The following is a 27,949-nucleotide window of genomic DNA, read 5'->3' on the forward strand; positions in this document are numbered from 1 at the left end:
GGAATAACTCCCCAGAAACCTCTGGCCCGAGAGGTTCTGAATTTAAAGGACTAGTTCCTCATTTTGTGAAATACTGTATTTGTGTGTTCTTACTTTACAAATGCAAGCAACTGCTGAGATTGTAATCATTTTATGCAGGGTTTATTAGACTTTATTAGGTTTTTATTTCGTTCTGTTTTTGTTACTTTTATGTTTATATTTTAGACTTTACTTTTTACTTTATACTTAGTTTAGCTTTGTAAATAGTCTAGTTGAATTCTTTGCCTGCCTCGTTGGATCAATAACAGTCTGAATCAAATCTAACTGCACTGTTGCCATCTTGGGATTAATGTACAGAAACAGGTAACAGCCCCAGTCATTTGAACCTGAATCAGACACCATCTTTTAAAATCACTACTGTTAATGTTGAGCTTTAGGTGCCACTGAAGTTGGAACCTGACTTGGAACTGTCTCATCTTCCAGTTCACATCGAACCGTCCGGCTCAGTGCTGCTGCTCAAACCGAGACAAAAAACCAGGGGCTGTTTTCAGTGTTCTGGTTTGGCCTTTATCTGACTGTTGTGCCAACACAATGTTTCCTCAGCATCGCTCTCCTTGTCTGACTCCGATTTCTTACGCACCTGTTCCTGGATGTGGGCTGATGACTGATTAGAAACAGCTTCATTTCTGCGAGATTGGGTTGTTAATAATCAGTATAGGGATGGGGTTCAATTGCATTTTATCAAATTGCAATCTGAATCCTTTCAAATTCCTTATTGTGTCTAAGTAAGAAGTTAGTTTAGGCAAAGTGTTTTTTATTTCACTAAGTGCAGCAGCAAACAAATGTAAACTGTTTTGTGTAATCATGCTAATGCTACAGCAGGTCGTGCTGTCAGACAGCCCAACACTGAAGCATCAGACAGACCCGTGGACACTGTGCTGAGCTGAAGCCTTGTAGGAGACTCAGCGCAGACTCATGAACCCTGTTCTCACTCAGTTTGCTCCTCACTGTGATCTGTGCTGCAGCAGCACAGCAACATTCATTCTGCTGTGTCGTTCAGTCCGTGTCAGCTCAGTAAGTCTCTCCTCCACAATACCCAGAGCAAGAGCCGCAGGGGAACCGGTTGTTGCTCTGCTTCAGGTCTGACGCTCACAGAACACACTGTAACAGCAGCGGGAGGCTGAGTAGGCTGAGGCCGAGCGCTCGACCTCCTCTCATTGTCAACAGTAACACCAGGGCTGATCCTAATATGCTGGATGCTACAGGAACACTTCAACACAGGACTTGTGTACCTTCCTACAAATGTCACATTTTCTGGTTGTTTTGTTGGCTACAGAGAAGTTGGATCAGGCCGCCATGTTAGTTTACGACAGCGGTTTCCTTACAGACTCTTGATAGGTGACATAATACACCTATATATTGTTCCATTTGATTACATGGTGGACTGTACCCGATGAAGACGTAATGTCCAAACATCATATCTGCCAAATAAAACTAGCTTTTTGTGATGCACTGTTTGTGAAGCACTATCTGTTTATGTTTTTGCCAAAAGGGCCTGAGTTCAGGTTCTCTGTGGGGATGTGCACGCACTACCTGCAGTATCTGAGTCAGACCTATTTGGCTGACTCCTAAATTTCCTCGTGCCATCATACTCTAATACACCGTCTACCTGGGGGAAGCAGCGACTGTGGTTCGGTGGATAGAGCAGTCATCTCCCAACCAGGAGGTTCGAATCTCAGTACCTGCAGTCCACGTGGCAAGACACTGAACCCCCAAGTTGCCCCCGATGGTTAGAGCCATCAGTTGAGTTGGCGCCGCAGATGGCTGCCTCGGTTCTGTACTGGAAACAAATTCCTTGTGTGTAACATACTTGGCCAATAAAGGTGATTATCCTTATCCAGCATAGGGGACCCTTCGAATTCACAGTGAACGGCAAAGTTCATGTTTTCAGGCCTTTTTCAGAGATTTACGGAGTAGTTTTTTATTTATTATTATTTCTATTTTTTTGGTGGAAAAACCTGACCAGCCTGACACTGGCCTGTACCTCCATATCCCATAATGCTCGTTGTTTATGCCCATGTCCCATGATCCTCTCTGTGGCCCCTCCTGTTAGGCCTCGCGGTGGCAGCGGCCCTGGAGCCCCCAGGAAGCAGAAGGAGTTGCCGTCAGAGCCTCCATTCACGGCATACGTTGGAAACCTGCCGTTCAACACGGTGCAGGGAGACATCGACATCATCTTCAAAGAGCTGAACATCCGCAGCGTCCGATTGGTCAGAGACAAAGAGACAGACAAGTTCAAAGGTCAGAGGAGTCCCATGTCATGGACACTGAGCAGTAAAACGTTTAATTAAACTCATCTGAAAAATCTAAGGTTAACTACTTCTTGTTGATCTAAAAGGTTCTGGAGTCTTCACTCACATTTCATGATCCTCACCAACAGATGGAGTCGTCGACTTTGAGCTTTTTTCAAGGCCAAACAAGAAACTTTTAACACCACAACATAGAAAAGAAGTCATTAAAGTGCTCAGAAAAAACAAAACCCTACCTTTTCATGATAAGTGGACTCCATTGGCTGAGGAAGATCATGTAATACGAGTGAAAGCTCCAGAGCAGCTGTGACTTTTATTGGCATTATTTTGCACGAAGCAACAAAATGAAGAAAGAAGGACAAAAGAATAGAAGTGACTTGTAGGTTTCTTGTTCACCCTTTAGGTTTCAGGCTAAATCTGACGTAACAAGCTCTGGACTCTGGTCTGCTGGTCTGTACATGAACAGTTTTGTTTTTTACTGTTTCAGGTTTTTGTTATGTTGAGTTTGAAGATTTGGAGTCTCTAAAAGAAGCTTTGACGTACGACGGTGCTGTGAGTATCTGAATCAGATGGTTTATGCTACAGAGCAGCATCGCTAGCCAGGCTCTTTTCACACGTTGTAGTGCTTCTACAGCTGGGGCCAAGAGCAATGCAAGAAAACATGGCGCTTTGTTCTGTGGACAAGGCAGCATCTCTTTGCTGCAGCGGGTGGTACGAGTGTTATTCATAAGATTACATAGAGGTGTGCGATATGACGCTATTGAATTGTGAACGATTAAAATGTCTGTGCAGTCTGACTTTGTAGAGAGATCGTTTGTGTCGTGCTACAGCGCACATTCTATCAATTGCCTGCCTGACGTACCCTCGCGCTCCCTGTTTGCTAACATAGCGGCATGGATGTCACTACGGAGGACTCTATCCCTAAAAAGGATTTGGTAATATAGAGCTGGTTTGGATTTTCTGAGAGAGGACTCTCTGCAAGTGCCTCAGCTGCAACTAGACAGCCAATGGTTTCATGGCCAAAACAAACAACTAATGACAGCTTTGACAGTTTGACAGGATAGGTAAGCCCTGGAAAGAGGTAACCAATGGCGTGACTTCAGATAACGTTGGGTGTACTTTTCACTACTGTTCAGTAACTTGTCAAATAATCTTAAAAAAAACCACCGTGAAAAGGAGCGATGAGAAGATCATGGAGTGTGATCCTACCTGAAAAACATTGTGAAATGATATTTTTGCTCTGTGGCCCACCCCTAGATTACATCATGGGTCCCTGTTATTGTCCAATTGCACTTTGTAAATGCTCGGTCCGTGGGGGCAGTGCAGACCTGCCAACCCGTTCTTGGGGGTTACCCCGCTGAAGGTGGTACTCCAGGTCTGTCTTTGAGGTTGGCAGGTCTGTGAGTGTAGGGCTGTGGGAAGTCCACATGGAGGCATGTGTAGCCAGATGTCTTTGAACAGCTCAGTCATATATCCACTGTCTGTAACTCTGACGTAACCTCTGACCCCTGCAGTTGCTAGGCGACAGGTCACTGAGGGTGGATATCGCAGAAGGACGACGGCAAGAACGAGGAGGCGGCTTCGGCTTCAGGAAAGACGAAGGTAGAGGTATGAACACCCAAATCTCAATAGGAATAGTTCACTAACCTGGGGTGCAGAGTCTAACGGCTGTGTTTCCTCTCTGAGCTCTGTCGTTTGAATCTTTTCCTCTGCCATCGTCTCAGCATAAACCTGCTCGACCTGAAACCTTTCACACTGATGAAATCGAGCTTTTGAAACTGAATGTGATATAAATGCAGTTTGAACGGCGTCTTAATGAGAGTGTCCAAATTATACAGAACCAGTCCTCAGCCTTTAACCGAAGGTGTTCTGGCACCAGGTGCACATGTGACCCACCCTGTGCCTCCTGTCCAGCTCACAGGTTTCAGAGGTCGAAACTGTCTCCAGTGACAACGGCACCACAGCGCCTACGTCTGTTCTTACAGAAAACTGCGGAAACGTGTTGGATGTTTCCATTCAGTTTCACAACCTTGAATGTTTTCTGGGTGGACTTAAATAACCCTACACAGAAGGACTCCTCCTCATCTTTTTATCATTTCATCCTCACCTGCACAGCCCCCACCCCCACTTGACTTAATTAAGTAGAACAGTAAAACTGGATTTATAGGAATTCACCTCCTTCAGTCACTGCTTCTTCTCTCTAACACCTCCTCTGATTGGCTGATGAGCCACTAACAAGCTCCACCTCTTCAGCACTGTCTGTCCAGCTACTTCCAGAAGGACGTGCCACGTGCCTCCTCTGTTTCCTCCACTCCTTGTTTTCTCTCCTCCTCCTCTACCTGTTTCCTCTTCCATCTTTTCTCTTTTCTACTCTCGCTTTTTGTCTTCCTCCTTTTCTTCTTCTCTTCCTCCTCTCCTCTCCTCCTCTCTCTGCCTCTCATTGTCAAACTCCCCCTGTCCTCTGCAGGACGAGGAGGGTCTCGAGGAGCTCCCAGAGGAGGAGGAGGAGGAGGACGTGACTCCCGTGAGGACTTCTACGACCAGCCGGGAGGAGGTGCGATCTAAGAGTTCAGCAGCCAACCAGTCAGAACTGCTGGACATCAGCCAATCAGGCAGCAGGAAAATGTCCCTGAATTCAAACTGATTTGAACTAGAATATGTTAAGATCAGTGCCACAAACATGAGCTCCACAAGAGCTGTAAGAATCTGGCAAGCTAAACTGTACCGCACTAAAGCAAAACAACAGTAACTCTTCAAAGGGTAAACGTCGAGGTGGGCTTGCTCCCTGAAGTTGCTAACAGCCTCTTAGCAAACACAGACCGGGTCATCGCTCTTTCTTTGCTTCTGGTCTTTCAATATCCTTGCACTTTCAAAGTAGTGGTGGATGAAACGTGGCTTTTCTGAAGCACTGACTCACTGTGGTTACGCCCACATCACAGGATTTTACATTCACTTCTGATGTTTTAGTCTGATTTGATCTTTGTGTTGAGTGCTTGTGGGGTCGCATCAGTTGTCACGTGTGTCAACACCTTAGCTGCAACAAACCAGTATGTAGCTGACAAAATAATGACAACGATATGCTGAGCTAAACTACACAGCTACAGTAAATAGAGGTGTGAATCGCCGCTCTCGTCAAAATACCATGCTGTATCGATTCTCTTGGCCAGCGATGTGTTTTTATTAACAAAGTTGTAACAAAAGTATAAATTTAAACATTTGAGCTTTTCTGTTCACTTTCAGGCGCTGTTTAAATACAAATAAGGACCAATGACGACCGTCCAATTCAACAGGCTTTTTGAGATGAAGCATTTACACTGTCACACATAAAAAATAGCTGAAAATCATATTCCCTACATTGCAGTGGGAGTTTTGTTTGAACCTTCACATCCACACTTAGCGCTGTGTGTGTCCTTTTTAATCCAGAATACGTCCACAGCCACGACTTAGTTTTGATGGGAGAGTTTACCTGTATATTTGTCTTGGCTGCTACAGGTCAAGGCCAGGTCTCATAGAAGGCGTTTTGTCACTCGGCCCCTCTCAGGCAACAGATAAAACTCTGTCAGATGTCAGTGCACATCGATTCAGAGACAGGAGTGTGAGACATGTCGCCCCTGGAACCCTAAGTTTTCTACGCTCAAGTTTCTTCTCTCTGGTGCATTTAACAAAGCGTAATCCCGACAGACCGTCTGTCCGCTCACTGTCCTGCTGTCAAACAAGCCGCTGTTCTGACGACAGTGGCGCTGCACAGAGGTCGGAGTCAGTGTGGACCGAACAGATCAGGGTGCTAGCTGCACCGCCTGGTGCTTGTTATTCATTTTGAAAAGAACAGCACTTCGTTACACCCTTAACAGTAAACTAGTTAGAAATCGTAGACTGGGCTGCAGTGAACTCCAAACAAAGCTTTCCTAACTGATTGTTCAGGTGTCGACCAGGTGCCAGGGAAACAGCCCCTTTGATTGATTTTGGTTTTAAACTCAGAGGAGCACACAGTGTTGACCTGTGACCCTAGAGCCTAGCTCCAACCCATGAAGTTGCTGGACTCTGCCCGGTGTTATTCCCCATCATGCCTTTCATCTTGCCCACCTCATGCTCATCAGTCACCTTACAGGTTCCTGCAGGACACCTGAGGCTGTCCGTTTGCTCACTCACCTGTTTGTGCGCCCACCTGTCTGTGTCCGCAGGTTATAGAGATGACGACTACATGGGGGGGCGGAGTCGAGGCGGGGGCAGTCGTCCCAGTGACAGAAGGGGGGGAGGTGTAGGAATGAGTCGCTTCAGAGACGGACCCCCCCGTGGAGGAACGACAGACTTCAGGGAACCGTCTGAAGGTGACACAACTTCCTGTTTCCATTTTTTAACTTGTTACTTAATCTTAGAATAGACTTGTATTACTTTGTCCAACAATTCTTGAAGTATTCACTTCATATTCAGTTTCTTAAATTGATGATTGTTTTCTTTGTACAAAGGTAGAAAGAAAAGGTTTTCAGTGTTTCCACTGACCAACTTAATTGCATTTTCTAAATATAAACATGTAGAATTTGATGCCTCCAACACACTCACAGAAGTTGGCACAGAGGCTGAACAAGACAGAAAGGTTTGTAGAATATTCCAGGAACACTGTTCTGGGAGATTCCAAAACCAGCAAGCTAACTGGCAACAGGTGGGGGGATCATGACTGGGTATAAAAGGAGCAGCCACCAAAGGCTCAGTCTTTGCAGTCAAGGTTGGGCCATGGCACCGCTTTGTGCCAAACTCGATGAGAGAACTGTCAGTCAGACCAAAAGAATATTTCTCAGCACCAGATTGCAAATGACAGAGGTCTTTCACCATCTTCAGTTCATAGCTGGAATAAAGGTTTTCTAATCTAATCTAATACAGGGAAAAGATTCAGGGAATTGGGTGAATCTCGGTGCGATAAGTCCGACGGCCAAGACCACTGTTCGATGTGTGTGACCCTCGAGCCCTCAGGAGCCACTGCATGAGAAAGCCTCATGCTACTGTGATGAGTACAGCCACATGGGCTCGGGAGGATTTTGGAAAACGGTTGTTGTTTGACACAGTCTGCTGTTGCATCCAGAAATGCAGTTTGTCTTGTAGTTTTTAATTTAGCTCTTTATGAGTTAAGTTTCTCAGCATCTCTGTAAATTAATGTCACTGCTCAGTGTTGTATTTGTCAGTAAGTAGTGCTGGTTATTTTTGAATTCCTTGCAGTCGCATCCCGACAGGACATCTCCATGTCAGCCATTTGCCAAATATGAAACGCCTGTTTGCTCATTGGTGTGAATGTGTAACCCCATCTCCTGTGGTCTCCTGATTGTTTGTGCTTCCAGAGGAGCGTGCACAGCGGCCTCGACTGCAGCTGAAGCCCCGGACCGTCTCCGATCCGCTCAACCAGGTTGCCAACCCGAATTCTGCCATCTTCGGCGGAGCCAAGCCGCGAGAGGAGGTGATCACCAGAGAAAAACCATAAGAGACTGAAGGCCGTGAGGGCCGGGGGTGAGGCGGGAGGGGGGTACGAGAGTGAACGGATAGAGGACTTTAACAAAGAAGAACGAAACGCCAACGAGTTGTTTAATCGCCACAGTTAGCATTCCTTCCTGCCAGACAGACAGACAGACAGACAGACAGACAGACAGCGAGCGAGCAGACGCCGCCCTCCTCTTCTTCTGCTTCTACTTCTCCTCCTTCTTCTTCCTGTTTGAGTTCAGTTTGAGCAGAATATTTATTCGTAGTCGGGTAAAGATGAAACACACTGACACTGATGAATAATAAACCTGTAAACACAAACACAATGAGCAACTTGTGAATGCATGTCCAAACTTTGGGTTTCTCAGCCCCGCCCCCACATCTGCTTACTGTGATGTCGTATCTGCTTCGTCCAACCTTCCCTTTCTCTGGGTCAAAGGTCACCCACCAGTTCCTCAAAGCCCAGAGGTTACACTTGTAAAGTTTTATCCTCTTTTTTTTTTCTAGTTCTTCCCCGCCCCCTGACCCTGATTGGTTGAGTCACAGGCAAACCTTTTTATTTCTTTGCTGTCGCTTGTTGTCATGGTGACTCATCAGTCAGATTTTCAAGCTTTTATCTAACAAATGTTTTCATATTTTTGTCTACAAGTGTTTCTCGGTGTTTGTTTTATTTTGCTTGTTGACCCCCAGGTGGGTGGGGCTTAAGCTGCGTCAGGACAGACTTCTGGCTTTTGACAAGCTCCGCCCCCTCAGGTGTCTGCAGCAGATCCACCTGGTGGAAACGCTTTTGTAAAATAACGAACGTTGACACCTGAAGCTTTAAAGAGATAATGATCTGATTCCTGTTCCCATGATGCACTGTTGCGAGGATGACCTGGTCAGGTGATGCTTCTGTAGCAGACAGAGCAGGTGTTGTGTTTACTGTCTGCTGGATTTTCCAATTCTGTGAGGGGAAATCAGTTTCTTACCAGAAAACTAACTCTGCGGGAAATGAATTGAAAGTCATCAGATTTGTGATGTTTTCCAGAAAGTGATGATGAAGGATCCACAGTCTCTGTTCTCTTCACTGGTCTGTGGAGTTGTCGCTGTTTCTGCTGGTGGAAACCGAAAACCTGCTAAATGAATCAGTCATGAGCCAGACGTGTCCTGTCCAATCAGAGCGCGGGTTATTAAAATGTCTTCCACTGATCCACACTGGAAATTCACCTGAACTGAGAGCAAAGAATATGGAGGAAAATAATTCAGGGACAGACAGACAGGGGTCTTTTTTGGGGGGTGGGGGGGGTCTGTAACTCTTTTCTTTTTCTTTTTTTTGGCTCATTTTGTCCTTTGTCTTTGACGAAGGCCCTCCCTCGGCTGAACAAGTTTTTCAGTTTGACAAGCAACTGAAAAGAAAAACATGTTCATGGAAGGAAGGAGAGCTGTTAAAAAAAGACAAAAGGCTTCTTTAGTTTTTCCTTTTTGTCTGTAATTCAGTGTTTCCTTCGTGTTGTTTTTGCCTTATTTTTTTACACGCTTTTCTGTTTTCACTGCTTAATAACAGAAGAGGCGATTATAGAGTAAAACGGGATAGAAAGGTGGAAATGCAACAAAAAGAGTGAAACAGGAGTGTTTTCTTAATCCTTAATGTCTCCCTTTTATTCCTCCGTTTTTCCTGTTTGTCGTCCTTTTCTCAGACTCTTGGTTAAATTTTTAAACAGGACAAGTGAAGGGAAGGAGGGCAGGAGACAAGGTGACATGGTTTTCTAACTTGACCTCCCCGTATTGTCTTCTCACCTGTCTGTGCTTGAATACAGCACCCGCAGACCCCGACCACACGGTGGCGCTAACAACACGTGTCGCCAGCACAAACTAACTCGAGGTTGTTATTTCAGTGTGGATCAGGAGGAAGACGACCTCCAGCGAGTCCGCTCTGTGAAATTGGAATCGCCTGAAAAAAATCTGAATGATTAATGCTGGAAGTCTGAAGTTTGCTTTGTGGTTGAAGCCGTAAAGTGCGCGGTCCTTCATCGTCATCTTCAATCTGTGGGCAAACTGGGAGAACTGAATGTGGACGCACACCTGGTCCAGGTGGATCAGGAGAACAGGGCTGAAACCTTCAGTCTGCGTCGCTTTGTTTGCTGATTAAACTTCGTTTTCCAGGAGGAACTTCTCTGACTGTACTATAGAAAAAACAGCTGTTTTAACTTTTTGTTCTTTTTCTCCTTCACAGTTTATGGCAATAAAACTATCATCGTCCTACATCGGCCGGAATGTGTCTGATTTCAGGGTGGGGGGCAGTTCCTCGTTCTGATTTCTATTTTCTCTTCCACATGAACAAATAACACTTGTTCTCTTTCTCCCCGTGTCTGTGAGGACTGGGTTTGTTTGAACACTTAGTTCCAGCTTAGTCAGAAAACATGAACCGTGTCAAAGAACTCCTACGTCCGTGGGACGTTACAGCAGTGTACTCGGATCCTGTACTGAAGTACTAACACCACACTGAACATCCTCCAACACGAGTCAAAGTCGTTCCCTGAAAATACAACGGAAATATTTATCTATGGAGGACAATTAGGGCCACTGTAAAAAAAAAAAAAAAGTTCTGGCTTTAAACTTAATTTTTTTACAGTGGCCTCTTACGTGGTTATTTGTAAAATTAAATACTCAGAAGTAAAAATTCCCGCCTCTCGCCCAGTGCCAGCTGGGATCTGCTCCAGCCCCCCGACCTGTTCAGGTGGAGCGGTGGATAATGGATGGATGGAAAGCTTGTCCCTACAGAACAATGGCCTCTGTCAGTTTGATTTGGCGCTGATGAAGCAGGTAAGTACTAGTACCCACTCCGTTAAAACACTGAAAGTATGTTGTCTAAGTACTATCACGGAAATGTTAAAAATACTACTGTATCACTGTGATCAATTTTAATAAAGTATGCAACTGGATCATTAAAAACGAATGTATTGTTGGAGTTGGTTGAAGTGGAGCTACTTTTTCCTATGACTATTGGTTAATCTGGTTTGTGAGTCCTGTCCAACTGCATGGACTGACCCATCGAACCAGTGCAGGCCTCAGCAGGCGAGCTCAAACGATTCAAGACGAAGCAGCAGCTCGTTTCATTCAAGCAGCTGAAGCCATGAGATGTTGAGTTTTAGCAAAAAAAAAAAAAAAAAAAGACATTTATTGATTGATTTTTTTTTTGTGTGTGTGTATTGTTTCAGCTAAAACATTTTTGATGGACTCCATGTTTGGTTGGTAAAAATATTCATTTGTTAAGTAACTTCAGCCAATTGATGTCCTGCATTCAAACTTTTACTCAAGTACAGAAATGTTGGTAAAGGTGGAGCTGATGTGAAGTACTGGGCAGCTCGTCAGTCCCACCCGGGATCACTAAAGTCATGTTTTACAACTTCATACAGCGTCGCATAGTTTAATCTTCTAGAACATATTATTCTATAGTTTGTGGAATGTTGATTACCGCTGTTGTGCGCGCTCGCGCGTGCGTCACTGTGTACATACAGTAGTTGACCTCTTCCTGGTTCGGTGCTGTTGTCATCCGTCTTCACTTTGAGTCGTTTCTGTTTTCATTTGTTCACTTTTACTTCCCCAAAGGAGCTAAACGGAGCCGTGATGCTCAGAAACGAACAGCTGGAAGGTTAAACCACTAGTTAGTTTGTTAACTAGCAGTGACTCGTGGTTAGCTGACGGCTAGCTGTAGCAGCCCTGCCATTAACAGGTAAGACGGTTCTCCGGGTCGATAGTCCTACTGGTTATTAGTTGGTTACGTTGCTACCGTAAGTAGTTCAACTTAGTCAACTCGTTGCTGTTGTTGTCTTCTTTGTTGGTGTGTGTTTGTTTGACTCTACGGTGTTTGTAAAACTTGAGACACACACTTTACTAACTAGCTCAGTGTTAGCCCAACCTGTAGCCTGCTAACAACCCAGGGTACTTTCCAGACTCCACGGGCCAGACTCCGTTAACATATGGTTGAATTTAAGGGATTTCTGTTCACCTGTGAACAGCTAGCTGTTTCTTCCAAAGTATAACACATGTTTTAAATACGTATTATTTAGAGATACTTACGGCGTGTAGTTAACACTAAACGGTTTTGTCTTGACTACATATGCCGTTAAATTTGAAACTTATAGTTGGAGCCAAGCAACGTTAAGGTAAATGCGTTTCCCGTGGTAACAGCCAAACTCTGCTCTGCCTACAGCCCAGATCTGCACCTGACGACTTGTTAAACAAGAATCGTGCTTTGTAAAATAAATTCAGCGTTATTTATTTATCGTTATATGTAAACCTATTTCATTAGGTAAATTCCATGACAGACTTCGGGTGGCGAGGGAGGACCATAAACCTATGGCTTTTACGATGTAGTTTGGCCAACAGTCATTTGCGCATTGGTGCAGGCAGTAATGATGGTGTAGTGTATAAAGGTTATTAAGTAAAAGTTATGTGTTAAGTGTGTTCGTGTCATTAATAGATACGCTTCTGAGCCGATCCCTACTGGCGGGGAAACCTCCGTTAACGTATTTCCAGATTTACCGGTAAACGGCTGCTCAAACACAAGTGACCATTTTCACACTGTCACTACATGTAAACGATAATATCTTCACTAGCAGCACTGGTGTGCCCGATAAAGCACTTTGAACGTGATTATTAGCGTCGTGCTTCCAAAATAGCAGCGTTTACCAGAAGACCTCGGTAATATATAAAGTGCCCGATGACAGGCGCGTAACACAAACACGCAGGTTTTAACTGTGTAGTTTGGTGGACAGCCATTTGTGTACAAGGGAATATTTTATTGACCTTAACAGTGTTACAGCGTGAAATACTTTATTAAATTCATATTTGTGTACTAAGGTATTTCCAAATACCTATTTGACCCAGTTTACACATATTAATAACTAATATAATCATGTCTGGCTTTGGGAACTTTGAGGACAAATTTAGCACAAGATCCCAGCAATATGTAAATGTTTATTTTACAGTAAATGTAGGTCAAAAGTATCTCATGATGAGAGCGAAACAGAATTGTCGGGCTTTGCTCTGGTTTGCTCTGCAGTATTTTGTATGTATTTTGATCCTTCACGTCAGTGAAGCTAACAAATCTAGAATGTAAAAATGCCTTGTTTTATTTCCACACATCTGGTGCAATCGCACAGCAACAGAACACACAAAAAACCCACTAACAATCCCGCTACAGCCCACCTAGAGGGGGGGATCCCACCAAGGGGCTCTCCACACCCAAAGCTACAACAAAACGTCTTACAGTCACTGTGTTTTTTTCCAGGCATGTGGGCGTCCTGCTGTAACTGGTTGTGTATGGACTCGAGTGACGGTGAACAGGCCAGTGAAGGTGATAGACATCAGTCCTACACGAACTCTGCATTCAGTAGTCATCCATCTCCTTCTCCACCTGAGCACAGCTGTAAGGCCTGTGGGGGACCCTTCGACACACCTGCTAAGAAGGTAGCCCCACCCACGGACAATGAATTAAAAGAAAAGTAAACCACGGTCAGGGTTCAGGCTGGTTTGTCAGGAAGGTGGCAGCTGGCTTTGGACACTTTAGTTTAATTGCAGTAAAATCAGGCGCAGCAAACATCCTTAAAAAGCCTGAAATATGATTTTGTTGGGTCTTAAAAATGATTGAGTAACCATATAGACAGATTAAAAACTTTATTAATCCCCAAGAGCTTGTTTGGTCACCATTTACACACTAGACTACAACACCACCAACAACAAACAAGGAAGAGAAGAAACAAAAACCAGTTTATACAATGTGACATTTAGCTGCGGCTTTGTGGATGGACCTGGTCTGCAGCAGTGCTGGAGTCGGGAAGCAGGAGAACACTTAGACAGCCACAAAGCTGTTCTTGTTTATAGGTGTCAGACCCACAGACCTCCTCGTTGTTTGGTCCAGACCCACAGGTCCCCCCTCGTGCACCCTCACAGACAGGAAGATGTCACCTCGTCAGAGTCTCAACTTGTTTCTGGCAGATCCTTGTGTTCATCTTTTCATCCTTCTGGAGTTCCCGCATCATCACTTCTGATTTGAAACCACCACTGTGGGTGATTTACAGATCTGAACCGAGCAGACTGAACGTCCTTACAGGATGATTTTTGGACAGTTTTTCCCTTGCAGTTCTTGACACATCTCTGACTTGAGTCTCATGTATTTCTTTATAAATGTGGTCACTGTGGCTTTATGGCTCGTGCTAACTTTGCACTCTCCACTTCTGTTTGAGATTCAGGGAAATGAGGACTCAACAAGAGCAACAGCAGCTTTGCAAATAACACACCAGCTCTTTGATTTATTGCTTTTATTTGATATTTGACAAACTAGATAAGACAGCACATGCAAGGACAAGAATGTTGTAGTTTTGTGGTGTGCACCTTAATACCACCAGACGTGAAACAAATGGATGTAAAGAGTCACAAAAAATGGAACATAATGAAAGCACACACAAAACTACTAGAAACCATGTGATGGCATCCTTCTGGGGGTCCTGTGTAGGAATGTGGGGGGCTTTTAACCTGTGCCCAGGGGTCTGTTCATGCTCGAAATGTGAAAAGTGTTCAAGTCAGTCTGACGGTGCAGGAACATGTGGTTACTACAGTCCACCTCTCTCTCTCTCTCAGCACGTGTGTGTCGACTGTCAGAAGAACTACTGCAGCCGTTGCTCTGCCCAACAGGAGCCCCGCCCCCGCCTATGTCACACCTGTCAGCGTTTCTATGGCTACCTGCTCGAGCGGGAGGGGCTTATGAAGCTAAAAGTGAAGGAGCTCAGGGACTACCTGCACCTGCATGAGGTCTCCACACACCTGTGCAGAGAGAAGGTGAGCTCCTTGACTGCCTGACAAAATTAATCAACAAACACACTAGTTAATCAGTTTCCTGTTTTTCAGGAGGAGCTGGTGGAGCTGGTCCTGGGTCAGCAGTCTTCACCGTCCAGCGACTCCACCACCTCTGAGACTCTGACATCCGAGCCCCCCTCTGTGACTGCTGATCCACCTGACCTAACCCCTCACGTCTCCACTTTGACCCCAGACATCACCACGCTCACCTCGATCCTGAACCATGATCCCACTGCTGCACAGCCCGAAGGCCACACCCCGCCCACAGAGACCGCCCCTACTGAGTTGGAGGTTCAGGATGAAGACCAGGTAAAACCAGAACAGCAATTTGTACTGCATTGTACTTCTGTAGACTGGGAAACCAGTCGTGGTGTGGTTTTTTATTCCAGCGGGTGTGAGAAGACCACAGAGGTCTCGGTTCTTGTCTTTACGAGCATAAGTAATTCACTCAGTCACACATGAAATGTACAGAATGTGAACCGGGATGACTTTGAATCTTTTATCCTGTTTTCTGTTAATAATAGACCTGCTGATGTGACTGTGACTTTGTGTGAGGGCTTATCAGAGTTTCTGTCTCTCTGAATCTGAGTCAGGTCTTTTTTTTTGTCTCGTTGCTTTCTGGAAAACCTGGGACTTGTTCTGTCAGTCCATGATTATATTACTAAAATCCTGGAGCCATTGATCTGTCCTGGAATGGTTTGTAATGTTTCACCAGCTTTCAGAGGCATCACAAACATTCAGGAGGAGTTCAGAGATTAGAGTTTAGTTGATGTCTGGTGTTGGAGTCTGCATCTTGTGACTAACTTTGTCTCCTTTGTCCATCTGGTCCAGACCTGGGACACAGAGGAGGCCACGGAGGAGGTTCTGATTTCAGGTCGCAGGGCCTCTCTGTCCGACCTGAGCTGCCTGGATGACATCGAGGCGCTGAGTGTCCGACAGCTGAAGGAAATCCTTGCCAGGAACTTTGTCAACTACAAAGGCTGCTGTGAGAAGTGGGAGCTGATGGAGAGAGTGACTCGTCTGTACCAGGACCAGCAGATCCTGCTGGGTGAGTCAGGTGCTGGTTTGATCCACAAACTATGTCAGACAAAGATCTGTGAGTGAAAGACGAACTCGCTGTGCTTTGTCTTTCAGCTGCCAACACAGTGAACGCTTCAGGTGAGTTTTCTGTTTTCTCTGAAGTTCATCAGACGCCACACAACAGTACACTGCAATAAAACTGTCAACAGTAAAACAAGAATGAAAAGTAAAAAACACTTTAGAATAATGGATTGTTTCAGTAACTGACTTGAGTTTATTGGTTCATTTCTTTTAAACTATGGAACTGTGCCATAATAATTAGTGATTGAAAGACAATCTACAACCATGTTGATAATCCGTTAATAATTTAAGCTTCTTTTAAAGCAAGGCAAGTTTATTTGTATGGCACACACACAAAGGTTAGATTACTTAAGAGAACGAGGAAAGAAACGAGAACACTGTGCAACAGAACACAGTTCTTCTCTGATTACTTTGTCAGACTGTAAACACTCAGATGGATCCCACAGAAACACCACAGCGTTACCTGAGGTCGATTGACTGAGCTCCACCTCCCACAGGAAGCAGGTGAAGGTCCAGATTGTGAGCAGGTTCACGTTTGATATCACCAGAGAGAGTAGGTTTATCTGCTGCCGTTTTGCTCCCCCGGTTTTCCGCCATTTCCTGCTGTAGTTTGGCATCTGAGTGTAAATTGCCATGAGGACGGCGAGTGACAGTACCAAAAATGTCTTTCACTCTGAATATTTGCTGGTTTTCTAAGTTGTCCATTATGTAACCTGAATATCTTTTGGAGCTTTGGTCATGCAAAACATGACATCTGAACTGGGATGGATGCGTTCTAGTGTTTTCTGACATGTTATAGACAAAATAATAGCAAGATAATGAAAAGAAAATTAGTTGCCTCTAACGTGTTCTTAATGACCATAATCTGATGCCTCCCAGTGCTTTGTACATATGCTATTTATTTTTCTTTATCCTATTATTTGTTAATAATGTGAATGTTACTATAGTGAGTGAGTGGCGTGTACGTGTCCTTGTGTCGCCCTCTAGAGGCCAGTGGTGGCGGTGCAGGTCCGGAGGAGAACCTCTGTAAGATCTGCATGGACTGTCCCATCGACTGCGTCCTGCTGGAGTGTGGTCACATGGTCACCTGCTCCAAGTGCGGTAAGAGGATGAGTGAGTGTCCCATCTGCCGCCAGTACGTCATCCGAGCCGTCCATGTCTTCAGGTCCTGAACACACCAACCGCGACCTCAGTCCAGGTACACCAGTCTGAATATTCCCCACCAAACGAGTCTGATCCTAGTTTAACCATCAATCTTCTCCAGTCAGTTTAACCAAAGTCGTTATAGATTTATTTTCATTTTATTCACGACAAAGGTCAACCAATATTTTGTGTACTGCCTCCAGTCCCAGTTTAACCAGTCACAAGCTGCTCCCAGTTTGATTTATTTGAAATTACAAAACATATCATTTGAGTTTTTGTACATCTTGTTTAATTGTGAATATGGGTTTTTCATCCAGCTCGAGTTTAACCAATAAATCCAGTCCGCCCATGCCGACTTTCCAGACCTAACCTACTCTACTGTACTAACACAAAGCGTCCCTGAACCCTGTCCTCACCCAAGCAAAGAGCAGATATGTGGCTTGACACACAGCCTCTGCATTGTTTGCGCTCAGGTTGAGCAGCGGCTGGTCCAGCTGTCTAGTTCTCACTGACAAAAAGCCAGATCCAGCCTGCTTTCATTTTCAGTTTAACCAGTTTAAATTTATCCCCCATTAACCCTTTAAACACTGTACCTTTTCACAAACTCACAGAGCTCAATTTTATATCTCAGTGGTTCCAGTGATAAATTGTATTTAACACTTGTCATCACACCTGAACAGTTTGGAGCCCAGAGTCTGAGCCTGACTGACTGTCATCTTCCCTCTGTAGGACTGATCGTCTTGAAGCAATAAACTGCAAACAAATCTTCCTCAAGAGGATGCTCCACAGAGACAGAATGCTTTTACCTCTTTTGTTCTAGTGTAAATAATACATGTGGTATGACCATGTCTAAGAATGTATGAAGTGACCTTATCTGACCATGACACTGCAGAGCTGCTGTTTGGACACCAACACTGAACCTACAGACTGACTCTACAGATCACATCTCTGAACCCTTTAACTCACCAATCGAGAATCCTCTGTGCCTTTGTCAGCTTGTCACTGCCTCCATCAGTCCTGCTCGCTGTGAAAGGTAGAGTGAAGGTAAAACCAGGACTGAGGTCACATCGCCTTACCAAGAACTCAGACTGTGTACTGCCTGCTGTGAGTTTACATTGTACACATAACTAAAGGTAGCCCTCCATGGTATCGGGACCAGCAGCGGCCAACCCGAGATGGTCTGGAAGCTGAAAGCTCCTCTACTCTGATGTCAGCCTTATTGTTGACTCATCCATTTAAAACCTTTAATCACAGGTTGAAGAAGCACATTAGTGTGGTTGTAGGTAACTTTACATGATCACTTCATTACCAAGTGTAACACATTTAGTTTGAGGTTTAAGGATGTATTTTCGCTGCCATTCCAGTAGATGCAGTTCTCCATCCATTTCTGCTGTGCACTGGTTCCAACTGTTTTGTCTTGTGACCATTTACAACAAAGCTGTGTCCTTTTGCGGCCTGTGAACAGTTCACATAGGTTCACAGTTGTGACCGATTCTGCCAAAGAGTGATTCTTTTATTTGGCCTCAAGATAAAATTGTTCAGCAATTCTTAAGGAAAAACAGGAAGATTAGAAAAGAACCTGAAAAAAGAGGCAGATGCTATTTTTCCTCGTTCACACACTTTAAATTCTCTGGATTTCCAGATGTAATGATTGGATTTTTTCAGCAGATTCCTGGAAATAATACTGCCATCTGGTGCTGATTAGAGGGAACTGAGACAAGGTTCTGAGCGACTTATTTAGGGTGTATGTGGTTTTGTTTGAGCTTATAAGTGCTAAGAATGTTTTAGAAAATGAAGAAGACCTGCTTGATTTCTGAAGCTTAACTGCAGACTACCTGTCTGTCCTGGACCTCTGTCTTCTCACCTGCCTGGAAAAAAGATGTATCTAAATGTTGTATCTTTAAATCTGTATCAGGTTTAATAGAAACAGAGACCCCAGAATGCTTCCCTGAGGGACTCCACATTAATGAAGATGTTTTCTTCATCTTTACCAGCAGGCTTTCACTGTGTTTTGTTGAACAGAAGATTTAGCTGTTAAACTTTTGGATTTGAGGTTGACTTGTAATTGATTGCACTGATTTATTGAACTTCTTCATTCATGATTTTTTTTTTTGTGAGATGAGGATTGATATTTAAAGGCTTACTGATTTTGGGATCACACTGTTCATTTGTAATGTTTGCCTTTTTTTGGTCATATCGTGGGATAGTTCAGCTTTAGTACGTTAAGTTACACTGCACTTTTTCTTTGCTACAATAGAAGTGAATATACAGCACAGCCCTATGAGGTTTATATGAGCAAACCTTTATGTAACACTTGATCCTTTGTAATTTCAGGTTTCTGTTTAGTATTATTAGCTGTCCCCACTGAAACCAGTGCAGCTGGAAGCCACTGTGCCAGCATCAAGCTGTGTCTCTTCCATTGTTAAGTCACTTCTTCATCACAGGTTTTCGATCAAACAGATGAAATGATCCAATATCTCAAACTAAAATTTGTGCAGCAGGTTTTATCACCTTTTGACCCCAGACCTGCCGACTGGGACCCACTGCGTTAGTCTCAAACAGGAATGTTAACGCTGAATGTTTGAAAGCTATTTTAACTCCTCAGTTTAGTCACAGTCAGCACGATGTTTGTTAAAACTTCACTAGAATCTGCTATAATGAGATGTTTTAAGAAACAAGAAGCTTTAGTTGTCTGAGTGTACGTTGATGAAAATAACTTTGTAATTAAACATTTTCTGATTTTCCTTTATTTATTCAACAGTAACAGTGCTAGAGCATATTATATGAGCCTTTATTAGTCATGAAGTTCCAACAAGGTCCGTCTGTCTTTAAGCCAACCACTGTCCATTGAAACTGGTGTAATGGACGCATTAACCTTGGATCCTTAGCACAAGCTGCTGGAGGTTGTTCAGACAAAAGTGGCCTCAAGGCATACCGCCAAAACGCTACTCGGGGAGGGAATGGTACTTTCATTGTAGCACAACAGCAAAGCTTGTAGTAAATCTATAAATGTTGTACCATCTGTACTTACTGCAGTAAGACCTGATTTTAAATAGTACGTTAACAGTACAGAGGTGTGTTATACTACCAGTATCATAACAATCATGACACATTTAGTCCTAGTTTATTTGCCATGTGAAGAACATGTGCTGCATAGGATGTTTATGGTAATGTGTGTGTGTGTGTCCACCAAACCTACATCCTTCTATCAGATGTATTTTGGGTACTGTAGTTGTTCCATGCAATGGTCCGCAGCCATACATGATTTCCCGCTGTGCTGCATGTTTGTGGCCTGTAGGTGGAGACTCTTCTTCACATTTGTTCTGTAGAGTTGACCAGCACAGGTTCTTGTGTCTGGTTTTGTTGCAGACTGTTTAAAACCTGTTTGAGATATTTAGACGTTTTTTTCCAGCAAACTAAAATCAAGGCTGAGTTATAAGGATATTACATTATTAGAACACTTATGTCAATGGAAGTGAGATTTACTTGTGTAACACAACCTGGAAGTTCAGGTTTCCCCTGGGCTGCCTGTGATTTTTAGTAAATACTATTATGTTCTTACTGGGGACATCATTATATGTTAATTGATAGGTCACCTTGCTTCTGCAGGTTAAGGAAAAGTAGTTTCATTCATATGTCTATGGGTCCATCAGGTCCTGCAGAGACCTTTAAAGAATAGAGAAAAAGAGTTTTACCATCTCCTAACTGGTTATATAAATTGGTTTGCAGTATAATTGAAAATTTCATCACAAAATGTTTCCTTGATCTGGATCATCTTTTAAGGTATGATGGGCAGTCATACTGTGCATCTTACCTGAACAATTCAGGGTTCTATCTTCATTATAGGGAAAGTTATGGCAGAAAATATGCATAAAATTGGATTTTCAATGTTAACTTTAAATGTCTGTCACAGCGGGAGTCTTAATTTTTTCATTAGTTTTAGTGATCTTGACCGTTTTCAGCCAAAATCTAATATCACTTTTGGTATGCTGATGATCCATCCCGCCAGTTGTCCAGAATCCTGCTAACCAGCCCACACACACAACCAAAAACAACCTCCTTGGAGAGGTAACGAATAAGCATTTGATTCAGACTACAGGGATTGTTCTGTGTAATATGTTAAACCTATTTTTACCTTGCTGCTGACGCGTTATTTTTATTGTGTTGTCTTCTTTATTATGATTATACAAAGGTTGTATTGTTGGCTTACAGTTGAACACTTTCCCAAATAACAGTGAGATTGATTGGTTGGTTACCGGAATGTGGGCGGGATTTCGAATACCCTTCACTGTCCATTGGTTGTTTGAGGAGCAGGACATCAGCTGCCCATTGGTTAGTTTTTAGAGCGGTGGGCGGAGCTCGGTTTGAACCGGAGTCCCGCTGTAGAGATTAGTGTCAGGTTTCTTTAGCAACAGTTAGCATGGAGCCAAGCTAATCCTCCATCATTTTTATTATCATCGAAGAGGTGTAAAACGGACACGCTCTTGGATCACGCTTTGTGGAATAGCACCGTGGTCTATAAGAGTGTGATTATCTCTGGTGTTACGGCTCGATTTGTGGCCGTGTTTTATCTTTCTGGATAACTTAATCAAAGTGTCATGGCAGAGGTAGCGGACTGTGTTTCAGCCCACACCGCAAAAAGGAAACAACCAGCGGGGAGGAAGAGCCGACAGAGCCAGCAGAAGAAGACGTCCAGCAGCCGGGTACGGTCTGATGCAAACTGTGCTAACCGTTAGCTCGGCTGTTGTTTCAGAGAGTTTTGCTGAAGGGCTGATGAATTACAAAACTCGCACTACTAAAACAAAAATTTTAAGCTCTGAATGTTTTGAGCTCTAAATAAACCAGAAGTAAATCTTTGCAACGGTAAAGTGGTGATACAGCTTTCACGGAAGGAAGCTAATGTTTAGACACATCATAAAGAGTTAATTTTATTAACATAGCTTTATTTTAGTTCAAAGTTCACACACTGCTTCACAACAAAAAGTAACGTTAGTGGACGTTAAAACGGGCGATGTGAGCTAAATAAACCTGAACTAGACTGCAGACTTCACACCGTGGCACCTGTAGGACAGGTTTTATTCCATCTGACATCTACAGTATTGTTGAAAAGATTTAGGCTTTTTAGATGTTCAGATTCAGACCCATCAGGAGGTGTCTGATCAGGCCCAGATTTATCCTGCCTGCAGCCTGACACTGAGCCGTAAAGACCTATATTCAGAGACCAGATGGACCAAGAGACCTGCAGCAGATGGTCTGGTGCCTACAGAGTCCTGATCCCAGAACCATGGAGTCAGCCTGGGATCACATGCAGAGACAGAGACACTGAGACAGCCTGGTCCACAGCTGAACTGTGGCAGTGTCTCTGAGATGCTGAAACAACCGACCTGCAAGGTACCTGGAGACTCTGTGTGGAGGTAGACTGAGGAGACCTGGTTAAAGGCAAAGGGGGTCACAGCAAATACCGGTCTGGTTTAGGTTCTTTGACATCACTGCTCTTTGGATGGAGTTCACTGATGGTATTGTGTGATGATAAGAATCTAAAGAGCCTAGAACGTCTGCACGGTGGTGTACATCTCAGCCACGTGGAGGCAGGGCTGCTGTAGCACCTCGGCTGTGGCTAAGAGCAACGTCTCCATGTCGAATCCCCTTGGGACCAGCTAAGTCTTGCAGCTGTGCAACAGTGGTCAGTGATGCTGCATCCCAGTGCCCCCACCCAGTAGAGTTCAGATTAGTCGATGAGCAGATAAGCTGTGAACTATTCTGAATAGTTTTATCTGGCTGAAAGGTTAAACATCCCCTAAGCCCAGATTCTGCAGTGGCTCAGGTGGGCTGTTTTGTGTCACATTAAGACATTAAGATGAATATATTTGGGGATTTAAAGGAAAAAGACTTTTGAAGGAACTGGCGTTTGAGTTTATGATGTTTTATAGATTAAATGATTTTGTATTTAAAAAACGGACACATCAGTCAATAACAAAAATAATTATCTGGAGTAACATGTCAGTGATGGATTAAATTTGTTTTATTGTAATATGACAAAATAAATCTGCAAAATCTCACATTTGAGAAGCTAAAACCAGAAAATATTTGGCTTTCTTTAATTTAAAAATTACCAACTATTATTTGAGCAACTAAAGAGTTTTTGACTTCAGAATAATTGAGTTTAAATGTTGCCGTTTGATAAGAAAACCTGTTTTCATTTCTGCCCGTTTGAAGAAGTTGAACATTTCTGCTGTGTGAGACACCATTTGTTAAATTGCCTGAGTTTTGTATGCAGTTTGGTTTGTGTTGTTGTAGGTGAGTCTAGACAAAGTTCTGGGTATCAGCACTGCCGGCAGCAGCGGTTTGACCTCTGACCCCAAGTCCGGGCTCATCGCCTATCCTGCAGGGTAAGCCCCGCCTCCTCTCACCTGTATGAAATGGTGATGCCCTCAGAAACCAGAAGGGCAGTTTGGTGTTTATGGGCACTGCTGGGTGTGATAACCACATCACCTTTTGTCTTTAAACCACAGAAGAAGATGCTGATCAGAAGCATTTTTCATTGTGGGAAGACCCTGATACTGACATCTGTTGTCTTCCCACCATGCATTTCTCTCAGTTTCAGTGCAGACATAAAGAGTTGACATCCTGCTGTGATTTAATTAGAATTAATTTGGCGGTTTGTGTTTCAGATGTGTCATCGTGCTGCTTCACCCGAAGAACAACAAACAGAGTCATATCATCAACACATCCAGGTAGATCTTCACCTCCACCTGCTCACTGAAAGCTTTTCACCTGCCACCTGTGACCCTAACCCAAACCTGCCAGCAGCCCGAGCCCTGACCAATCGCATCAGTGGAAATACTGAGGGCTCGTCCATACTGGATCCTGACAGGGACAGAGTCTACATTAATGTGATCAGTAATGGATATTTTTTTACAGAGCAATCACATGGTTGTGCTGTTTCAGGCTTTCCTGGGTCACTCTGGTTTAAAGCAGAGTTTCTGACAGACTGAGGGAGTCTACGGCCTCCATGCTGGTCAGAGCTGGGGTTTAAATGCACAGAGATGATTCGACTCCCGACTGAATTCCTGACTGTCAATGTTTTTACAGGCTCCAGCACTGCAGCTCAGAACAACACGAGGACACTGTGCTGATAATTGGTGTTTTATTAGAGAAAAGATCCAGACACTGTTAAATATGCCCCCCCATTATAAATGACCATCTGACTTTAGGCGTAACTCCTCCCACTGTCCTCTCCTCTCCGCTCTGGCTTCACTATAGCTTCTTTGTCATCAGAGAGAGAAGAAAATATAGCTGCTCCCTGAGAGATCCTTATACTTAGAGATGTCCCCATCCAGTTTGGGTTTGTTTTTCATCCCAGTACCGACCAGATTCCTTTAATGTTGAGTATCTGCTGATAGCGATCCAATACTTACATTTACATACAGTAAATGTTCATTAAATGACTGACAAATTGAAACTGAAATTAATCTGGCACACTGTATTTTTCAGGTGCTCCTGGATCAGGTCCTGGTTTTAAAATATAAAGTTTATTAACTTAAATTATTGATATGATTAAAGCAGTCAATAATACACAATTAAATGTGCCAAAGAAAGAATAACTGGGACAACCGACCCTCAGGACTACAGACTCATCACAGGTACTAACTACTAAATTTAAAATACTTTTGAATGATTTAAAATGCGACTTTGTTATCCATATGTGAACACACAGTTGGTGTAACCAGTCCAGATCTCCCTGCTTGGCCATTTAATAATGCTGCAGTAACAAAAGGTGGCAGCTGTCGTAGCTCCACCGGACAGAAGCTTCAAACCCGCCGTGTCTGCACCGAAAGCCCAGCGTGTCCAGCGCATAGCAGATATAGGGATGTAGTTCTAAATGAGGATTATTCTGGCTCATACCGATCCTGTGAAATACGCCGGGATTGGCACTGACACGATTCTTAGTATTGGATTGGGACATCGGGTTTACTTGTTGGTGCAGGATGCCGTTGTTGTTATGACAGTTCTTTAGGTTTCACTGCGGCTGATGCTGCTGGTGTTTCTGTTCTCGCTGTTTGCACGACTGCGTTTGAATCCCGTCTAATTGTCCTCAGGTCCCCCTTCTTCTTTTTTAAATTAATTTAACCACATTGGGTTCAGGTAGGTTCCCCATAGGTCGGCTTTAGGTGAGGTCGGAGATTTTGGGCCAGGGAAGACCTGTGCTGAGAACTGAAGCTGAAGATGTTTGAGTATACTGGTGTTTAACTGTGTTGTGTTTCAGGAAGCCCTTCAGTGCTCTGGCCTTCTCTCATGATGGAAAATACCTGGTCACTGGTGAGGTAAGAGCTGAGAACCACACACCTGAGTCTGCCAACACCCGAGTGACTTAAAACTGTTCATTCGGTTGCATAAAAATGGTTTAAATAGGTCTTAAATCAGTTACCATGGAAACTGAGCCCTCTCGACTCACCTGGAGTCTGTATTTAACTTAGTCTGGCTCTGTTTGGTTCTGCTTCTGAGCTTTGTACTGGTCATCCTGGGCAACCAGTATGTATCATGGAGCTGGTTTTCAACTGGTTCTGTTAACTGCATTTTCCTGCTGCTGTGAGTATGTTTATGTGAAACTGTCACAATCAGTCAGACTGAACCAGGAGTTTTTGCTCCTCCCAACATTACTCTTTGCTGCTGCACTGTAGACATGAGTTGATCTGTGGATTGGGTCAAATTGGTCACATGTTGACCTGATGCACAGATCCGCCCAACAGTCCTGTCAGTGTGTTTTTAAATTCTCTGATAGTAAGTAATGACGCAGACCCCCAGAGATGCCTGTTTTAATAGGAATTGCATAAAGCTCAGAAAGTCAAACCTGCACCTGTTTGAACAGTATTTCACCACGTTGTGTCGCTTCTATAAGTAACACAACCCATCTGATGCAGAGCTGAAATCGGTATAAAATAGTAAGGGTTTTATTGTCCTGCTGTGGAATGCACCACCTGGCTGTGCCCTGTTGGGACTGCCAAGTCATTTAAATGTTGTCCTACACATCCTGTGCACTAAAGGTTAAGGTCAGTGATTTTCTGTCTGTGTCGTTCCCCACCAACCCGGTCCAGAGACCAGCAGCACCAGTGAATCTGGTGTCCTAACCATAATCTGAATCCACACCCTGGTCCAGCTCATCGCTCTGTGCCACTGTTGTCCACCAGCTATTAAACCCCCCAGGGAGCCACACTGCTGCACTGGGGGGCAGGTTTCCTCCTCAGGAAACACAGGAGGCCGTCTGGTCTTTTTTTTTTTTTTTTAACATAGAAAATCACTGGCCTTATCCTTTAATGCAAGATGTATTCAGCACGTATAATGGAGAGACAAGTCGCGTCTCTCCACAATGATTGGACTAGAAGCAACAAACTTCTGGAGGAGGAGCGTTGACTTCATCACTGCTTGTTCATCACTGCCCGTCTTATTCTGCTGACTGTGTACTGAACTAATACTGTGTGTGTGTGTTTCAGAGTGGCCACATGCCCTGTGTGCGAGTGTGGGACGTGGATGGAGGTCAGGTGGCAGAGGTTCAGTCTCATAAATATGGAGTTTCCTGTGTGGCGTTCTCCACCAACAGCTGCTACATCGTCTCTGTGGGATACCAGCACGACATGACTGTTAGTGTGTGGGACTGGAGGGTGAGCACTTGCACAGCACCACAGAAACACACACCAGAGACTTCGCCAGCTCAGTAGTCGACAGTCGAAACCACTTGTATATGGTTTTGACACCATCAGATGTACAGAAGCTTCTACATCGAACAGCAGTGCTTGTGTAGATTTCGAGCTACATCCATTTGTACGTGTGACACTGTAACAGTCCTCTATTTATCAGTTTACCAGCTCATTATCACAGTAGGAGAATGACTAAGAGCATCTATAACCAGCACTTCCTGTGTGTTACACAATAAAAGCGTTTTAAACTATAGCTTGTTACTTGACTCTATGCAAGTGTAACTGACGAAACCTTGAATTAAAGTTAGAGCTGCAACATTGATTAGATAAACGCCATAACATTCATCCGCAACCATTTTTATAATGAATTTTTAAGCAAATGTTTCCAATTTTGTTTGCAGCCTCTCAGATTTTCCACCCTACTGTTCTACATTATAGTGAACTTAATGTTTGCGTTCCGAACACAGCAAGACATTTGAAGTCACCAGCCAGAGTTTTATCTGACATCTTATAGATGGCAATTAAAAAAAAGAAATTGTCAGATGAGTTGATCATTAAAGTGCTGATTAGTTGCTGCCCTAATTTACATGTGGTCTGTAGGAGTTAAACTGAACTTGAATCTGGCATCTGAGAACGTAAGAAGAGATCTGTGATACGTTTCTATAATGATAACATGACAAACATTTCAGGAAAAATCAGATCATCTTTATATAGAGGCCCAGTAATAATACTAATGATGATCTAACATTAACACAAAATGCTATCGCCTTGTCTGTGTCTGAGCAGAAAGGTTCGATCATCGCCTCCAACAAAGTTTCCAGCAGAGTGTTCGCCGTCTCCTTCTCCCAGGACAGCAGCTACTTTGTCACCGCAGGAAACCGGCACGTCAAGTTCTGGTACCTGGACGCCTCCAAAGAACGACGGGTACATCAGCCAGTCACAGCTCATCTTGCTGTAGCTTGATTTGATTTGATTTGATTTATTCTTTCAAACATGCAGAACAAACGACATCAACACACACATAATTATACAAATCCAACCAATGCTGATTCAGAATCAGTTTGCTTATACCTAGTACATGTTTGAATGGAGTAGGAAGAAGTCAGACTTATCCAGTCCTACCCCATAACATCATCTTATACAAAAAATTTCATGCATCATTGGCTGCAAGCAGTATCTCTACATAGGTAATTCTCTTCTTCACCAACAAGTAATACACAGAAAATTTAAAACAGTGTGTTTCCTTCCTGCATTCTTGATTAAATCTCTTATTCTTGCATGTATCTTGAATGACACATACATTTATATTTATATTTAAACTCCTCGATTCTATTACTATTTTTTATGTCCACACTTAAATTATTCCATAGTTTTACTCCACTTATGGAAATACAGAATCTTTTTTTGGTTGTACGTATA

General features: G+C 43.7%; 3 protein-coding genes across 10 annotated transcripts in view; all 3 read left to right on the forward strand.

Annotated features, from left to right (window-relative positions):
* The window catches only part of eif4h (eukaryotic translation initiation factor 4h), a 13,525-nt gene extending 3,523 nt beyond the window's left edge, over nt 1-10,002 (forward strand). The window contains exons 2-7 of one of the 3 annotated variants that reach the window (XM_020586482.1): nt 2,093-2,280; nt 2,776-2,840; nt 3,803-3,896; nt 4,756-4,842; nt 6,470-6,616; nt 7,619-10,002. In XM_020586482.1, the coding sequence (XP_020442138.1) occupies nt 2,093-2,280; nt 2,776-2,840; nt 3,803-3,896; nt 4,756-4,842; nt 6,470-6,616; nt 7,619-7,758 (721 nt within the window). In that variant the 3' untranslated portion in view covers nt 7,759-10,002. The remainder of the gene's footprint in view (nt 1-2,092; nt 2,281-2,775; nt 2,841-3,802; nt 3,897-4,755; nt 4,843-6,469; nt 6,617-7,618) is intronic. The other 2 variants (XM_020586483.1, XM_020586484.1) reach the window with 2 other exon arrangements.
* Nucleotides 10,003-10,423: 421 nt separating this feature from the next.
* rffl (ring finger and FYVE-like domain containing E3 ubiquitin protein ligase) lies at nt 10,424-18,988 on the forward strand. 6 transcript variants are annotated; one of them, XM_020586503.1, is made up of 8 exons: nt 10,424-10,556; nt 13,027-13,205; nt 14,376-14,573; nt 14,643-14,900; nt 15,423-15,639; nt 15,726-15,749; nt 16,680-16,890; nt 17,565-18,988. In XM_020586503.1, the coding sequence occupies exons 2-7, from the start codon at nt 13,029-13,031 to the stop codon at nt 16,862-16,864; spliced, it is 1,059 nt and encodes a 352-aa protein (XP_020442159.1). In that variant the 5' UTR covers nt 10,424-10,556; nt 13,027-13,028; the 3' UTR covers nt 16,865-16,890; nt 17,565-18,988. The 6 variants fall into 6 exon arrangements, with proteins under 6 accessions (XP_020442159.1, XP_020442157.1, XP_020442156.1 ...); XM_020586501.1 differs by lacking the exon at nt 10,424-10,556 and adding an exon at nt 10,852-10,873; XM_020586500.1 differs by lacking the exon at nt 10,424-10,556 and adding an exon at nt 10,951-10,981.
* Nucleotides 18,989-21,222: 2,234 nt separating this feature from the next.
* wdr62 (WD repeat domain 62) overlaps nt 21,223-27,949 on the forward strand; it is a 24,413-nt gene continuing 17,686 nt past the window's right edge. Inside the window, 6 exon segments of the mRNA XM_020586493.1 lie at nt 21,223-21,538; nt 23,133-23,224; nt 23,507-23,569; nt 25,102-25,159; nt 26,327-26,494; nt 27,317-27,454. Coding sequence (XP_020442149.1) covers nt 21,434-21,538; nt 23,133-23,224; nt 23,507-23,569; nt 25,102-25,159; nt 26,327-26,494; nt 27,317-27,454 — 624 coding nt within the window. The 5' untranslated portion in view covers nt 21,223-21,433.

The sequence above is a fragment of the Monopterus albus genome, unplaced genomic scaffold (genome assembly GCF_001952655.1).
Source record: "Monopterus albus unplaced genomic scaffold, M_albus_1.0 scaffold410.1, whole genome shotgun sequence".
In the NCBI taxonomy this organism is placed as follows: domain Eukaryota; kingdom Metazoa; phylum Chordata; class Actinopteri; order Synbranchiformes; family Synbranchidae; genus Monopterus; species Monopterus albus.